Source organism: Carcharhinus amblyrhynchos, chromosome 3, assembly GCF_965287045.1.
Source record: "Carcharhinus amblyrhynchos chromosome 3, sCarAmb.v2.hapA, whole genome shotgun sequence".
Classification (NCBI taxonomy): Eukaryota; Metazoa; Chordata; class Chondrichthyes; order Carcharhiniformes; family Carcharhinidae; genus Carcharhinus; species Carcharhinus amblyrhynchos.
Window position 1 is genome coordinate 92345884 of NC_137326.1, and position 18679 is coordinate 92364562.

Here is an 18679-nt window from a genome sequence, read left to right on the forward strand (position 1 = left end):
TTCCCAGTGAAAACAAAAATATGCTGAAATTTAATAGAAGTGAATGAAATAAAATGAAAAGTTTGGTTTTGGTTTGAAGGCAAAGTTGTACAGGTGAGATGGCTCTTTCATTGGAGATCAGCGTCATCTAAAATTTATTCTGAAAAATATGTTAAGTCACTATTAGAATTTTGGCTTCCCTGATAAGAAGGTGGATAAATGTGCTGTATAACATCTTACAGAGCCATTTGCTAGGCCCAACGTGAGTTTTTTTAAATCTGTTTTCAGTCCATTCTCAACTGGAGCTATAGTTGGCTGGATTTTCTATAGCTGCTGGGTCGAATGTGGATTCACTTCTGCTCTGATCAGCACAACAGTGTTATTTCTGCAAATATATAACTTCTAAAACACCAGACTTTCATTTTTTAAGGACATGTATATCTCTGCACATTTTGTCTATACTATATCTTTTCAGATCCTCAAATCACAGAAGTCAGATTTTTCACTGAATGAATCACCAATGAAGCCTTATGTTCAGAAGCTAGGCAAGAGGATACTGGTTACGTGCAGATCGCTTGCTCTAAACCTTCAGGCTTGTGTCAATGATACTGAGGATGGTCAGCAAACCAATGTAAGCATCTGCTGCATTATTACCACATTCAGATTACTTATCCAATTAGTGTTCATGAGTCATTCTACACTTACAAGGCAGCCTTTATCCCTGGATTGTATTTTTACTAAATAATCACACCTGTACAAATTGCATTCTACTAGATATTTTGTAGTGGTGAGATTTAACTCAAAAGTATGTTGTCACTATTAGAATTTTGGCTTCTCTGATAAGAGAGTGGGTAAATGTGTTGTGTAACATTTTACAGAGCCATATGCTAGGCCTAAGATGAGTTCTTGATCTGTTTTCAATCCATTCCCAGCTGGGGCAGTAGGTGACTGGATTTTCTGTAGCTGCTGGGTTGAATGTGGATTCATTTCTGCTGTGTGACATTCCCCACAATACACAAACTAGCTGGTGTTCATGGTGTTCCCCACAATACACAAACTAGCTGGTGTTCATGGTGTCATATACACAAAAAAAAATAGCCACTCCAGAGCAGTGCAGAATGGTAACTGTGGAATCAAACCTTTGCAGAGAGTCAATGTCTTAAAGAATTAGCAGGAAAAGGAGGAGAGAATAAAATAGCACCACCAAAACCCCTGGAAGGATTTTCTTGGCTGATTTAGATTTTAACAGCAATGTTGAACATTTACATGTTTCATCTTCGATGTTATTATAAACAGAAACTCTGAATCAATTTTTTTATTTTGTGTAGATTGAGCCATTCTTCATCAGTCTTGCTCTCTTTGATACTCGAGAAAACAGAAAAATATCTGCAGATTTTCATTTGGATTTAAATCACGACAATGTCAGGCAGCTGCTTTCCGGTTCACTATCGATGACAGAAAATGGAGGAAAAAATTCTCCTGCGAAAACAGATGGTGGAGAAAAATCTGGAGAGCCCCAGTTACAAAAATTCCCTGAAGGATGGTTACAATATCCAAAAAAGGTATTATGATGAGTGTTTCTGTTACTTTTCATTAATTGCTGGATTCCCAACAGATTCTATGTGGATTCAGTCTGTCACTGGATGTTGAAAACAGACTGTAACCAGCTCAAAACTGCAAGTGACTATAGCTTGTTTAGCTGAATGTTACTGTCATGCATTTTTGTGAAGAGTTGCTTAAAGTTCATGATTGCATTCATGATGTTCCAGTGTTCACAAGTTATAATAGTCCTCCGTGGGAGAGCAGCCTCTGGTCTTCTGGGGAAATAGTGACTTTACCATGGAACTTTCAGGTGACATTTTATAAATACTAGGGAAAAGACATTTTCTCATCTTCCAGTTCAAGACTCAGGAGAGAGATTAGGGATAATGAAAGTGTTAGATTCAATCTTCGATAGTACAACATATCTCATTGAAAATTATACTGAAGTTGTGGAAATGTGTAGAAAATTTAATACTGCGATCTAGTGAGGCTTTACCTGATTTAGGATTACCAGTGCCTTGGAATAAAAAGTGGATCATTTTAAGAGCACAATTTACTCCTCCCTTTTTAATATTCCAGCACAATACATGTATCATTCAGTGCAAAAAAGAACATAGAAGCCATTACCTTCTCCTCATGACAAATTTTTCTCCCTAAATGTGAAGTGTTCTAAATTAACTGCTGTATGCAACTTCTAAAACTTGGCACGCAGTTTAATTCTAATGCACTTGCAAGGCTGAAGGCCATAGATACTGGGTTAAGCAGTTTCTGATCAACAAAAGGAGAAATGGGCAAAAATATGTTGAGGGTTCAAATGTCAATTGCAAACTAAATCGCCATTTCTATTCATCTCGTTCTTGCATTTTTTTAATTCATTCTTGGGATGTGGGCTTCACTGGCTGGCCAGCATTTATTGCCCATCCCTAGTTGCCCTTGAACTTCATGGCTTTGTTAGGCCATTTAAAAGTCAACTACATTGTTGTGGGTCTGCAGTCACATGTAGGCCAGACAAGGTAATGATGACTGATTTCCTTCCCCAGAGGACATTAGTGAACCAGGGGTGTTTTTATGACAATCAATAGTGGTTTCATTAGACTTTTAATTTGAGACCTTTTATTGAATTTGAATTATCCTGGGTTTCTGAATTACTGGTGATGATGCCACTACACCACTGGCCTCCCTTATGGTAGGCTGGGAGATGCAGATATTAATATAGTCACAGTTGTACTTTGGTTATGACACCATCTTCACATTCTACAGGCCAGGACTTTTTTTCATACTGTCACCTTTTGATTAGGTGTTTAAAAAAAAGAGACGGTGGGATGAGATTTAACTTCAGCCGGGGTGCACGATAGGCATCGGAATTTGCTGTCTTTAGACATCAAACTCAATTTCCTTTCTGTTGGCTTCTCTTCCTGCCTGTACAAAAGTAATTGAGAACAACTTTTTTGCAACCTCTCCAGATTAGATCAGTGAAAATATTGCCCCGAGTGTTGACAGCACAAATTCTGACCAGCCTTCCCTGAATAGGCAATCGGGCTTTTATGCACATCATCAAATTCCAATTTGCATATTTAAAGGATCCTCCGGCCATTTTGATCACCAAGTGACAGTCACTTGCAGGTATTAAGAGGCACGAGGTCTCCCAGTCAACTTCTGAGGCAGTTGCCATCCCATCAATGCTGATTTCGTTGGGCTAAAATTGACTTCCGTTGATTTAAAGTTATAGGCCATGTGTGATTGTTTTACTTTAAACAACATTCATCCAAAAGCATATTATAAGATTATATTAATCATTATTTTTATGTAAAAAAATATAAATGGACCCAAAACGTTCTCACAGATAATTTTTCAGGTGATGTGCAAATTTAGACAATGGTCGGTTTTTCCAAATGGGGCTTATTTCCCGGCAGTAGAGGCGGCTCGCCAGTGAGCTGACTGCCAGTGGGATCTTCTTCCGGTCCTGCTGATGTCTTTGCTGTTTTACTTGCCTTGGCCATCCCGCCGGGGATCCTGTTGTGAGGGGTCAACTTCAGCGGGATCTTCCGCCATGTGATGGAAGGAGCTGGAAAATCCCATCCAGTGATGAGTAACCTCCTTTAGAAACACAGATTCCATGATGCTGATTCACTATTGCTCAGGAGTGCATCTTCACAGCTATAATTGTTATAAGAATCTTTGATTAATTTAGTATCCATGTCAATTATGCATTGTTCACTTATTGTTTGGTGCTTTTCATTTGTTTATAAGGGAGGCGATGGCCGAGTGGCATTATTGCTAGAGTATTAATCCAGAAACTCAGCTAATGTTCTGAGGACTCAAGATTCGAATCCCGCCACAGCAGATTGTGGAATTTGAATTCAATTTATTAAGAATCTACTGATGACCATGAAACCATTGTTGACTGTCAGGAAAACCCATTTAGTTCACTAACGTCCTTTAGGGAAGGAAATCTGCCTTCCTTACCTAGTCTGACCTACATGTGACTCCAGAGCCACAGCAATGTGGTTGATTCTCAATTGCCCTCCAAGGGCAACTAGGGATGGGCAATAAATGCTGACCAGCCAGTGATGCCTCTGTCCCAGGAATGAATAAAAAGGTGATATGAGCTGATTCAATGTGATTAGGGATTGTTACTACATGATTGTATTCGCCAGTTCTAATGTTGATACAAAATACATGTAAATAATCTGACAATTACTCCACCAAGTAATATTTCATTCACAAAGAAGAGTGAATTTTACTTTTGAGAGCTGGAAAAAACTGATAGTGAATTTCCCTTTGCACCAGAAATAGTGAAAGCTTTCATCATGGATTGATACAAAATTCTTCTTGTTATTGGAAACGACATGTCGCAGAAGGATTTGTTCCAATTTATTATGATGCTGAATGGAGCAGAACTTAACTGATCTCTTGAACATGTGTAAAATCATTTAACTATCTTGGCAGATTGTGCTGTCTTCTTTGAATGCTGCATCTGCCAAGATTTTTTCCCTACTTTGGTTGCCCATGGAAACAGACAGAAATCTGGCACAATAATTATTCACTGTCTCGCCTGTCAGGGTTATTGCCACGGGTTCAAATCCTGCGCTTGATTGTTTTTCTATCTGTGTCTTTTAACAGTGTATATTTTAATATGGCATCTTGAAAGAAAGCACAGAACGTCTGCAAACATTACAGTTCTGTTGCCAGATTTGAATTTTGTGTTAAATCCTGTTTAACTATAGAACGGCCTCTTTGTTCAAGTGTGTGCCATGATCCCATCACAGGGCTTGAATTTGAGCTCTTGCTTGTTTGGCCCCTAAGTGTGAAAGTAAAGTAACCATATATGCAGATGAGAGGAAATAATCATCAGGTGGCCAGAAGGTGTAACCAGTCCTTCAGATTCTAGATCAAAGCTGCATTCATTTGCTTGAAGAATAAGTTTGACTAGTTGATAACATTTTATTTTTTGCACATCTCTTTTAAAACTGTAAATTTTCTGTTCAAATCTGTCCACGAACTTGTGCACCCCCCCCCCCCCACCCCCGTCCCTGCCCTCTTACACATTCCCCCGTCATTCCTCCCCCAGTCCTTGCATCCAATCATTGATGGCTATGCCTTAGCTTTCTGGGCCTTAAGTTCTGGAATCACTTCTCTGAATGTTGTGACCTATGTCTTCATCCTTTAAAACTGCCCTTAAAACTTACCTCTTCTACCAAACTTTTACTCGTTCCCCCAGCTATCTCTGTGGATCAGTGCCGATCTCTGTGAAGTGCTTTGGGATAACTTGCCAAGTTGAAGCTGCATTATAACAGCTATTGTAGTGATCTGCTAGGAGATTAAGAGGTGTTGTACAAATGAAAGTTGTCGTACCCCTTCCTGGTATTGAACTGACCGAGAATAATAAACTCGTATTATTTCTGGTCACAGATCTATTATGGGATTTGAGAAATGTGGCGGGGCTAGAAAACAATGTTTAATTTATGGTTAGTCTGTTATGTCTTTAAAACAATAGGGTAAAACATTTGGTGCATCATAATTAATTAACACTTGCTTTCAGCAGTTCAAGAATTATCTCTATGTTCTTTGAGCATTAAACTATGCATATTGCTTTAATCAGATTTAGTATTTTATTATTGATTAATATTGAACCATTTGTTAATCTGTGGCTATTGATGCTGTCAGTACAATAGCTCTGTCATCTTATTATTTTGAACGTATCCACCAAGAATAAATTCACCAATAGTCAACTAAATGCCAGTGAATGGTAACATATTTTTATTCAGGTTGTGTTTGAATGTATTACTGGCAGACACAAAGTGACAGAACTCTATAGCTCTCTGTTAAGCTGGTTCTTGCAGGTTAATCAGTAACCTACAGTGCTTGCTCTCTCTTGCATTTGGATGACCTTAATAAGCCCATAAATCTATTTGTGGTCTCAGCATTAGGTCCAAGTGATACAGTAACTAGTTTTCCCAGGAAAGACCTGTGCACCCATAAACCTTTTCCTCTTGATTAGTGGGGCTTGGGACTCAGAGGTGTATCTGCCCAGACTCAACAATGGAATATACATTGGTTGGAGTCCTGATTAATTCTACCAGATTTTGTATACTGTATAAATACTTTGGCAACTAGAGCAGGTCAGAGGCTGGGAATTCTGTAGTAAATAACTTGCATGCTGACTCCCAAAGCATGTCCACCATCTACAAGGTCCAGTCAGGTTTGTGATAGAAAAGTCCCCATTTGGCTGGTTGAGCAAAGCTCCAACAACACTCATGAAGCTTGACACCATCCAGGACAAAGCAACCCATCCACCACCTTCAACATTCGCTCCCTCCCCCAACAGTGGAAACAGTGTGTACCATGTACAAGATGCAGGACTTCACCAAGGCACCTTCAACAGCACCTTCTAAACACATGACCTCTCTGTCAGCTAGAAGGACAAAGGCAGCAGATGCATGGGAACACCACCACCTGCAAATTCTAGTCCTAGCTACTTACATCTTGACTTGGAACTGTATTGGCACTCCTTCACAGCTGCTGGGTCTAAATTCTGGAACTTCTTCCTAACAGCACTGTTGGTGTACCTACATATATGGACTGCAAGAGTTTAAACAGACACTCACCACCACCATTTCCAGGACAATTAATGTTGGGCAATGAGTGCTGTTCCAGCCAATGAGATCATCAACCCAAAAAAGATTTTTTTTTAATTCTTTGATTACTCAGACATGTTAGACAAAATGAAGTTTGATGGGTACTTGTAGGATATAATCTTGCAGGTGGTGGTGTTTCCATGCATCAGCTGTCTTTGTCCTTCTAGCTGGCAGATCATACGTTTAGAAGGTGCCTTAGTGAATTCCTGCATCTTTGTACATAGTACACATTGTTGCCACTGTTGATGGAGGGATAAATGTTGAAGGTGCTGGATGGGCTGCTTTGTCCTGGATGGTATCAAGCTTCGTGAGTATTGTTGGAGCTTCGCTCAACCACCAAATGGGGAGTATTCTATCACAAACCTGACTGGACCTTGTAGATGGTGGCAGGCTGCAGGGATGTAGTGGGGGATTAAGACTAGCTGGATTGTTGCATAGATTCTATTGGCCAAATGGTCTCCTTCTGTGCTGTGATGACTCTGCTGCAACATTGTGTGCATAATTGAAATTACAATGTGATTTGAAACTGTGGCAACTACTGTTGTTCTCTCCTGATTTTTTTAAAATGAGGACAGATTCAGTTGGGACAAACTCAAAGCAGGGAGCAGGAGACAGGAAATTAGCGAGTGACTCTGAAAGCCAAAAGAAGCAAATGTTACGAGGTTTATGGAACAGAAATTTGGCAATGCTAGGAGGTATTTATTTAAATGCAAGGAGCATAACAGTAAAGCCAATGAGCTGAGAGCGCAGGTAGACACATGGCAGCATGATATCATTGCTCTCATGCTACCTTGGCTGAAAGAGGGGCATAAATGGCAGCTCAGCATCCTGGTTTTTGGGGTAAAGAGGGGTCTAAAAATAGGAGAGGGTTCGGCATTATTGGTTAAAGAATCAATTACAGCTGTGAGGAGGGATGATCTACTAAATGAGTCATCAAACAAGACCATGTGGGTAGAGCTCAGAAATAAAAAGGGGCAATCACACTACTAGGAGTGTACTATAATCACCAAATCGTGATGGGGGATAGAAGAGCAAATATTTCTGAAAGCAAAAAGGGTAGGCCTTTCGAGTCTGTCGTTATCCAGAAATATATATATATAGAGTTAAAGAAAGCTAAAAGAAGTCACTTAATATTGTAGAAAGCATAGAGGACTATAGGAAGTATAGGGGAAGTAAAAGAGGTAATTAGGAAAGCAAAGAGAGGATATGAAAAAAATTGATGGTTAAAATCAAAGAAAACCCTAAGATGTTTTACCAGTACATTAAGAGCAAGAGAATAACTAAGGAAAGGATAAGGCTTATCAGAGATGTACATTCTAGCTTGTGTCTTGATGCTGAAGATGTGGGCAGTCTTCTCAATGAATACTTTGCCTCTGCCTTCACTCAGGGGAAGAATGTTGCAGATATTCTAGTAAAAGTGGAAGAGTACAAAATATTAAATACAATAAGCATAATGAGAGAGGAAGTACTGGAGGGATTGACATTTTTGAATGTGGGAAATTTGGCAGAGCCAGATGGATTGTTTCACAGGCTGTTGAAGGAAGGCAGGGGGGAAATATCAGGTGCCCTCAGGATCAATTTTCAGTTTCCACTAGATACCGGGAGGTATCAGAGCATTGGAGGTCTATAACTTTGTAGCATTATTTAAAAAGGGTATGAGAGGTAAACCAAATAGTTATAGGCTAGTCTGTCTGACTTTGGTGGGAATTCTGAGAGAGAGGATTGACTGTTACTTAGAAAGAAATGGATTAATTAGGTTTTGTTAGAGGAAGGTTGTGTCTCACTAATTTAACCAAATTTGTCTGAGGAAGTAACATGGAAGATTGATGAGAGTATTGCAGTAGATGTTGTCTTTGGACAGTTTTTCAAATCTGTTGGACATGACAGGCAGGCATTTGATAAGGTTTCACATGGCAGACAGGTCAGAAAAGTAAAAGCCCATGGGTTACAGGGAAATGTGCAAGTTGGATCCAAAATTGGCTCAGCGACAATAAACAAACAAATGGCTATTTTGTGGTTTCCAGTGGTGTTCCTCAGAGTTCAGTTTTGGGTCCCTTGCTGTTTGTTGTATCTATTAAAGATTTAGACTTAAAATAGGATCATAGAGGTTTACAGCATGGAAACAGGCCCTTCGGCCCAACTTGTCCATGCCGCCCTTTTTTAAACCCCTAAACTAATCCCAATTGCCCACATTTTGCCCATACCATACCCATGTAACTACCTAAATGCTTTTTAAAAGACAAAATTGTACCCGCCTCTACTACTACCTCTGGCAGCTTGTTCCAGACACTCATCTCCCTCAGTGTGAAAAAACTTGCTCCTCTGGACACTTGAATATCTCTCCCCTCTCATCTTAAACCTATGTCCTCTAGTTTTAGACTGCCTACCTTTGGGAAAAGATATTGACTATCGAGCTGATCTATGCCTCTCATTATTTTATAGACCTCTAGAAGATCACCCTTCAGCCTCCTACACTCCAGAGAGAAAAGTCTCAGTCATTCCAGCTTCTTCTTATAACTCAATCCATCAAGTCCTGGTAGCATCCTAGTAAATCTTTTCTGCACACTTTCTAGTTTAATAATATCCTTTCTATAGTAGAGTGATCAGAATTGCACACAGTATTCCAAGTGTGGCCATACCAATGCCTTGTACAACTTCAAGACTCCTGTATTCAATGTTCTGACCAATGAAACCAACATGCCTTGTCCAACTGTGACTCCACTTTCAAGGAGTTATAGAACATAGAACACTGCAGCGCAGAACAGGCCCTTCGGCCCACGATGTTGCGCCGACCAGTTAAAAAGCATGACCCTCTAACCTAAACCAAACCCTTTCCATCCATAAACCTATCCACGGATCTCTTAAACGCCCCCAAACTAGGCGCATTTACAACTGCAGCAGGCAGGGCATTCCAATCCCTCACCACCCTCTGGGTAAAAAACCTAACCCTGACATCCGTCCTATAACTACCACCCCTTAATTTAAAGCTATGCCCCCTCGTGCTAGCTTTCTCCATCCGAGGAAAAAGGCTATCACTGTCCACCCTATCTAAACCTCTAATCATCTTATATGTTTCAATAAGGTCCCCTCTTAGCTGCCTTCTTTCTAACGAAAACAACCTCAAATCCCTCAGTCTCTCCTCATAGGACCTCCCCTCCATACCAGGCAACATCCTGGTAAACCTCCTCTGCACCCTCTCCAAAGCCTCCACATCCTTCCTATAATGTGGGGACCAGAACTGCACACAGTACTCCAAGTATTTTAGGAATTGGCTGGCGGATAGGAGACAGAGGGTGGTGGTTGATGGTAAGTATTCGACATGGAGTTCGGTTACGAGTGGTGTGCCTCAGGGATCTGTTTTGGGGCCACTGCTGTTTGTAATTTTTATAAATGATCTGGATGAGGTTATAGTTGGGTGGATTAGTAAATTTGCTGTTGACACCAAAGTCAGAGGTGTGGTAGATAGTGAGGAAGGGTGTCTTAGTCTACAGGGAGACTTGGACAAGTTACAGAGCTGGGCCGAGAGGTGGAGGATGGAGTTTAATGCGGAAAAGTGTGAGGTAATTCACTTTGGCAGGAATAACGGATGTGTAGAGTATAGGGCTAACGGTAGGACTCTGAATAGTGTGGATGAACAGAGGGATCTAGGTGTATGTATACATAGATCCCTGAAAGTTGGGAATCAAGTAGATAGGGTTGTTAGGAAGGCATACGGTGTCTTGGCGTTTATTGGTAGGGGGATTGAATTTAGGAGCCGCAGCGTCATGTTGCAACTGTACAAAACTCTGGTGCGGCCGCACTTGGAGTATTGTGTACAGTTCTGGTCCCCACATTATAGGAAGGATGTGGAGGCTTTGGAGAGGGTGCAGAGGAGGTTTACCAGGATGTTGCCTGGTATGGAGGGGAGGTCCTATGAGGAGAGACTGAGGGATTTGAGGTTGTTTTCGTTAGAAAGAAGGCGGCTAAGAGGGGACTGTATTGAAACATATAAGATGATTAGAGGTTTAGATAGGGTGGACAGTGATAGCCTTTTTCCTCGGATGGAGAAAGCTAGCACGAGGGGGCATAGCTTTAAATTAAGGGGTGGTAGTTATAGGACGGATGTCAGGGGTAGGTTCTTTATCCAGAGGGTGGTGAGGGATTGGAATGCCCTGCCTGCTGCAGTTGTAAATGCGCCTAGTTTGGGGGCGTTTAAGAGATCCGTGGATAGGTTTATGGATGGTAAGGGTTTGGTTTAGGTTAGAGGGCCATTGTTTTTTAACTGGTCGGCGCAACATCGTGGGCCGAAGGGCCTGTTCTGCACTGTAATGTTCTATGTTCTATGTTCTAAGTGCGGCCGCACCAGAGTTTTGTACACTTGCAACATGACGCTGCGGCTCCTAAATTCAATCCCCCTACCAATAAACGCCAAGACACCGTATGCCTTCCTAACAACCCTATCTACTTGATTCCCAACTTTCAGGTATCTATGTACACATACACCTTGATCCCTCTGTTCATCCACACTATTCAGAGTCCTACCGTTAGCCCTATACTCTACACATCTGTTATTCCTGCCAAAGTGAATTACCTCACACTTTTCCACATTAAACTCCATCCGCCACCTCTCGGCCCAGCTCTGCAACTTGTCCAAGTCTCCCTGTACACTAAGACACCCTTCCTCACTATCTCCCACACCTCCAACTTTGGTGTCATCAGCAAATTTACTAATCCACCCAACTATACCCTCATCCAGATCATTTATAAAAATTACAAACAGCAGTGGCCCCAAAACAGATCCCTGAGGCACACCACTCGTAACTGAACTCCATGATGAATACTTACCATCAACCACCACCCTCTGTCTCCTATCTGCTAGCCAATTCCTGATCCAATTACCTAAATCACCCTCAATCCCATACATCTGCATTTTCTGCAGAAGCCTTCCATGGTGAACCTTATCAAACGCCTTACTGAAGTCCATATATACCACGTCAACTGCCTTACCCCCATCCACCTCTTTGGTCACTTTCTCAAAAAACTCAATAAGGTTAGTAAGGCATGACCTACCCTCCACAAAACCATGCTGACTATCTCCAATCAATTCATTACTCTCCAAAAAACTATAAATCCTATCCCTAATAATTTTTACTAAAACCTTACCCACAACAGAAGTAAGACTCACCGGTCTATAATTCCCGGGGAAGTCTCTGTTCCCCTTCTTAAACAATGGGACAACATTCGCTATCCTCCAATCTTCTGGCACTATACCTGTGACCAACTATGTTATGAACATATACCTCTAGATCTCTTTGTTTGTAACTCTCCCCAAGGCCCTACCATTAACTGAACAATCCTGCCCTGGTTCAATCTACCAAAATGCAGCACCTCGCATTTGTCTCAATTAAACTCTAGTTGGCATGATTAGGAAATTTACAGATGAAACAAAAACGGACTGTGTAGTTGATGATGCAAAGCATAGCAGTTGTCTCTAGAATTAAATCAATAGTTTGGTTGAGTGGGTGAAGAAGTAGCAAATGGAATGCAATCCAGAGAAGTGTGAGATAATGCACTTGGAGAGGGCTAGGGAATACACAATAAATGGAAAGATGTTAGGAGGGGCAGAGGAAGTGAGAGACTTCAGAGAGCCTCTCCATAGGTCCCTGAAGATGGTAGGATAGATGCATAACGTGGTAAAGAAAGCATATGGAACTTTTTTTGTATTGGACAAGTTATAGATTGTAAAAACAGAATGTAATATTGGAATTGTATAATACACTGGTTAGGCCACAGCTAGAATTTTGTATAAAATCCTGGTCGCCACACTACAGGAAGGACATAATTGCTCTGCAGAAAGCACAGAGGAGATTTACAAGAACATTGCCTAGGAATGAACATTGCAGTTTTGAATAAAGTTAGGATAGACTGGGGTTGTTCTACTTAGAACTGAGGGTTAACCTGTCTGAACTGTACAAGATTAAAAGGCGGGCCTAGATAGAGTAGACAGGGATGCTTTGTTTCCCTTAGTAGAGAGGTCAGTTACCAAGGAGGACAGAATAATGGTGACTGAGGGGACATGATGAAAAACATATTCATCCAGAGGATGGTCTGTGTTTAGAATTCACTGCTTAGTTTGGTGATGGAGGCAGTAAAGCTCAACTCATTTATAAGGTACCTGGATCTGTACCTAACGTAATAGTCTAGGGACCGGGTGCTGGAAGGTGGGATTAAAATGGGCAGCTAGTTTTTAAATTTTTTCTTTCTTAACCAGCAAAAAAAATGGGCTGAATGGGTTTTTTAGTGGTTCTATGTAGACTCTCTTTGCACAATTATTCCCCACTCTGGAAACAGTGAAATTAATTAATGAATTATGATTTAACATGTAGGCCATTTTCACTGTATCAAACCCATGTACGGACATCATGCTGGTGGCAAAAATAGAGAAAGTACTAATGGGAAACATTTCCAGCTGCGCCGAACCCTATATTAAGAGCACAGACTCCAGCAAGGTACCCATTTGTTTCTGTACTGTTTAATATTTGTTAGACATATTTTTATGTTTCGTAATATTCTGTCACTAAATAGAGCAGTAACTAATAAGCATGGTTGTTAAATTATTAATGTGACCCCAAAGCAGTTTCTGTTCATGAATGAGTGGATCTGCTGCAAAGGCTAAAGATGACCTTAAATGAAAACCTGTTTTGTTCTAAAGATGTTAATTAAATCAAGGATGTGTTTTGGTCATATTTTTCACAAGATTTTTGTCATTTCTTTCAACCTGTTTTCTTATCAAGACTGTGCAGAAGATTCTAAAGAATAATAAGCAGTTTTGTAATAAGTTAGCCAAGTACCGGATGCCATTTGCTTGGGCAGTGAGGTATGTATACATTGGCGTGTACTGATAGATACCTGGATGAATGGTTGAACATTAATTGTTTATTTGCATATTTGTTGGATGCATTACAAGCATTGTAATGGAATTGCATTTATTTTGTGCTACAAAATCCAATACTAAATTTAATGTTTAAGGATGGTGGCTCAGTAGTTAGCACTGCTGCCTCACAGTGCCAGGGACCTGTGTTCAATTCCCAGCTGGGTGACTGCCTGTGCCAAATCTGCACATTCTTGCTGTGTCTGCGAGTGTTTCCTCCTGGTGCTCCGGTTTCCTCCCATAGTCTGAAAGACGTTAGGTGCATTGGTTATGCTAAATTCTCCCTCAGTGTACCCGAAAAGGCACCAGAGTATGGCGACTAGGGGATTTTCACAGTAATTTCTTTGTGGTGTTAACGTAAGTCTACATGTGACACTAACACATGAACTTTAAACAGTTATGAAACATGCACCCTTATTCACCTTTATGGTGGAGTGCATTACTGAGGGTGCAATGGAAGGACTCGAAGCATGGGCTGAAATTTTCCAGCCCCCCCTCCCCCCAGGTCATGTTTGCCAGTGGTAGAGGCAGTTCACCATTGGCAGCAGCCAGGATATTCCAGTCCAGCTCAGGTTAATGGCAGTTGGCAGTGCTCACAACTCTGCCACCAGGGAACAAGTGGGGTTGACTTTGGCTGGACTGGAAGGTCCCTGCCAGCAGGAAGGGCCAGAAAATTTTGCCCATGGTCTTTAAGGCCATAAATAATGTCATTCTCAATGGAATCTAGTTGCAAAGCCATTCTGAATGGTCTTTATGTCTAGCTTCACTTGAAATTTTTATCTTTGTTCCATTATCCATAGCAGACAACTGTATTGTTTTTATTCCAAAATTTATGATCGTACTTTCAATATTTTGATGAAATGTCAGTTTGTTGTCATGAAATCATTCCAGGAATCCTTATTAAATGATTTGTTCAGTGGGACTAACCCACTGTTTAATTAAAATTGCTAGAAGTAATATTTTAGCATGTTGCAAGATCATGAGTTGTGAGGCAATAAAAATGATATAAGAACACTACATTTTGACATGACTGCCGTTGTTCCTCAATATCGTACACCTGGAATTAATTTTAACCATCTCCAATTTAAATCTTGAAATTTAGAAAAGCCAAAGTAAGTGACCCCGAATCATTCAGTAGTTTTTGCTGTAGGCATATACATGGCATACCTAAACTGCAGAGCTATTCAGAATGATGGAGATGGCCTCCTGGGCACAGTTGCCTGTTAAAGTAATGGTGTACACTATTATTTGTCGGTAAACTGTATGGCAACTGCAAGCAAGAAACGGATGCTTGGTTAAACTTGAATATCCAAAAGCTGCTGTCTGAAATACAGTGCTCCATTGTTAGCTTTGTAAAACTGTTATCTCACCCATAGCCTCCCCATTTTCTTTAGGAGCTTATTTCCCCATTTATTAGTCATTAAACTGGCCACAGACAATCAAGTCTGTTGTCATTACAAGCACAAGTATTCCACATAATAACATGATTGGTGTTAATAACTGGCAGTGAACCTCCTGCACACTGAAAAATGAACTAATGCTAGTCTGAAGTCATATTCCTGTAGATTTTGAATTCTTCGGGAAAGTTTTAAAAAACCTCGGGCGGAATTTTTGCAAAATCTGTCAGTGTCAGACTTTGACTGAAAACTGGTGCGTTTCTCTCTAGAAATACAGCTGACTTTACAGACCAGATTTCCTGGCAATTTCTGCACAGAAAATCTGGTGGTGCTGTCAGTCCGGTGGGTGGGATCTGATCATGATCGGGCCTCATCCCTCAACCTCCAGGGCCTCCAAGGACCCCCGACATGGTCATCATGACTGCTTTGAATACCAGCACTGATTGCTGTGGCATGACGTCATGACACCAAGGGGGAGGAAATGTTATGGTTAGCAGCTGTGGTGTAAAACCCTTAATTATATTAAAAATGTATTTAAATTCATGGAAATCAGAACATGAACCTGATCACATCAGTGATGGGGAGGCGGGGATAATCTCAAATTGAGATCAGGCCTGAGTAAATCCTGCTTTTAGCCATTCAAGAGATCTGATGGCTACAATGTGATTTGCGCCCGTGACGAACGGGGTTGCTAGATCACGCCTGTCAAATTATAAACTTGGATTTTTTGTTTTCCTTTTTGTTTTATTTCTATCTCAGCATAACTTTCTTTCCTGTCTCTTTATTTCCCTTTCTACACTTGATTAAAGATTGAATGCATATTTTTTAACTCACCCCTTCTCAATCCTTCCCGTAATTTTTTCCTAATTCTTAAATCCGATTGGTTAAGAAGAAACCCCATTCATTGTCCCATTCACTTACACAATGAGTGTCCCTTTTACCTCATTGTGTTCTTATCATTGGATCTTTGAGCAACTCTGTGGGCAAAGGATTGTTGAGCTATGTATGCAAATTTCTAATGCCATTAGATGCTGTGCTACAGCAAATCCTTGTCCATTATTACTTTTGTTCACAATAGTGCTTGGTTTGCTCTGTTGTTCATCTTTTTAGGGCGGTATTCAAAGACAATCAGGGAACAATCGACCGAGATTCTCGCTTCTCTGCTCTCTTCAGGCAAGAAAGCAGTAAGATTTCCACAGAGGATTTGCTGAAATTAGTACTGGAGTTCAAAAGGTATCACCTGTAATTTGGGCATTTGAGTACATGGAGGGAATTCAATTTTGTTCACTTTTTGATCTAATTAGATATTTTATTTTTCATGCTTGTAGAGCAGACAAAATGACCAAAGTGCAGTCCATCCCTGGCAATCTTGATATATCGGTGGAATCTGTCCCCATTGATCATCCAAGTATGAAATTTATTTTATTTGTTATCTTTTTAAGTCATATTTAAACCTGCACTTATCTCTCCAACTATAGTTTGTTTCAGTCGAGGTTTTGTGAATCGCTTTCCATCCTGCATGTAACACGAATGTAACACGAATAGAAAAATATGCCAACATAAATGCTCACACATCAAAAAATTAAGAACATAACTATTGACTTACAAATAGCATAATTTATAAGTGTAGAGATGTACAAACAAAGCAGTACAATGTTTTTTTCACCCACCAATTCCATGACAGATTTTTCTTTTGGCCAGAGGCCAGGCATCTATCAATGCTGCTCTCTAAACATCTGCGAGGGCTGTGCAATGGATCCCCTGGGTGACTGGCTTGTCAATTTTCTCTCCCTTCCCGTGAAGAATTGCTTAACATCTTCCTCATAATTAATCAACCAAGATTCAGGATTTCGCGCATGGGAAATTTCAGGCTGAACATAAAACTTTACTATGACATGGAAAACTATGTGACAACCATTTGCAAGATTCCAGGTGTAGGCAGTTGGGACAACCATCCAAGGCTTGAAAAGTAAATAGGTTAAAAATCTCTGAGCACCTTGCTAATTTTATTTTTCCAGTATTTCTGCGAGAAAACCTATCAAAAGTGCACTTGTTGTTATTTCTGCATAATAAGATAAGATACGGCCCAGGATTTAATGTCTGCTGTATCCTGGTGGGTCCTGAGTCATGGGTTGGGGGAAATATAAAGTAGTGTGGACAGGATTCCCTCTGCGATCCTGTCCCTCTTGAACGAGACATGATTTACGGTGGGACGGACAAGACCTTGAACAGGAAGCCCACTCATGCCCCACTTATAGACCCTTTCCTGCTCAGTCTCAATTTTTAGGATGTCAGGCACCCAATGACTGAGGGATGGGAAACAGAAAAAGCTCTGATACTTGACCTTGGGTAAGAAATGGGGAGAGACCTCCATCTGAAGGCACCTTCAGACTCCCCTCATCAAAGACGATCATCAGAACATAAGGTCTATCGGTGCATTCCCGCCAACTCACCAAATGATGGGTGCCAAATACTCCCTATCTTGGAAGTTCACCCACGGTCCAGCTTGTCCCTGGGGAATCAACAGAAGTCTCTGTACTGCTGCTACATGAATCAATTTAATCCCCTATGTTTATTCAGAGAAAATTATGAATGAACAAATATTCTGTTGTCCTGTGCATTTCTCTTATTCACCATTTGTCTCACATAGAATTTATATGGAGCCACTTTTGTGCATTGGAAACTTCAAGTAAAACCCCTGTTAATCATGCTCCAGTTATCTATCAGAATGTGTGCAGTACAAAGCCTCACACAAAACATCACCTAAGTGCACATTCTCCTCGTCTGTGAGATAAATTAGTATCTCAACCCAGAAAAGATTTTGTTTAGTTTGTACTTTATTCCCTTGCAAATGATATTTAAAAATTATTGGAATGTGAGTGCTGCTGATTAGATGCAGCATTTATTGTTAAAATGAAATTGCCTTTGGAAAGCGGTGGTAAGCCACTTCTTGAACTGCTGCAACCCATATGATGCCGTAACATATTGCTTTGTTCAGAGTGTGAGGCCCAAAATGTGAGCACTCATAAGGGTGGGATCTTCCAACCCTTGCCATGGGCGGAATCTTCCAGTCCTATCGAAGGTAATCCCCCCTCAGTGGGTTTCCCGGAGACACAGTCAGCAAGCAATGCAAATGATCATTGACTTTGGCAGGACCGGAAGACCCTGCAGCAAACGGCCAATGGTGAGCTGCCTCTTCTGCTGGAAAACTCACGTTGCGGGAGAATTGGAAAATCCCTGCCTAAATATTCATCATTTGCTAATATCCACTGCAATGCAATGGTGGATATGCCATGATTCTCTGAAAATGGCAACGGAAATTCATTTGTCAGAACTCGATTTGGAAATAGAGAAAATAAGTACTTCTACTTATTCAGGCAGGATGCATTATATACAATAAAATTCTCATGCTGTAAATACAATATATCATGGAGCAACAAAATCTATAATACTGAGACAAAAGTGTGAAAGTCAAATTTTCAGTGTCGTAAAGATCAATCAAAACTGATGTAATACGATTTTCTCTCTTTAAAACTAATTGAAATGTTTTCTAGGAGCTGGTACCTAATAACGAAAACATGGGTTTGTATTTGTATGTTTAATTAATATTGCTCCCTCTGTAATTTTGATTATTTCTCTTCCCTTTTTCCTAATTACTTCCTTTGCCTCATGTACCATCGCTAGTTGATAAGGCAAGAGTTCTCCATTGTTAA

General features: G+C 40.6%; 1 protein-coding gene across 7 annotated transcripts in view; it reads left to right on the forward strand.

Moving 5' to 3' along the window:
• Positions 1-18679, forward strand: part of dock10 (dedicator of cytokinesis 10) — a 326378-nt gene that overhangs the window by 201770 nt on the left and 105929 nt on the right. For all 7 annotated transcript variants that reach the window (XM_080185521.1, XM_080185517.1, XM_080185519.1 and 4 more), the window contains 6 exons: positions 455-610; positions 1308-1541; positions 13025-13147; positions 13433-13515; positions 16077-16199; positions 16295-16374. In XM_080185521.1, the coding sequence (XP_080041647.1) occupies positions 455-610; positions 1308-1541; positions 13025-13147; positions 13433-13515; positions 16077-16199; positions 16295-16374 (799 nt within the window). The remainder of the gene's footprint in view (positions 1-454; positions 611-1307; positions 1542-13024; positions 13148-13432; positions 13516-16076; positions 16200-16294; positions 16375-18679) is intronic.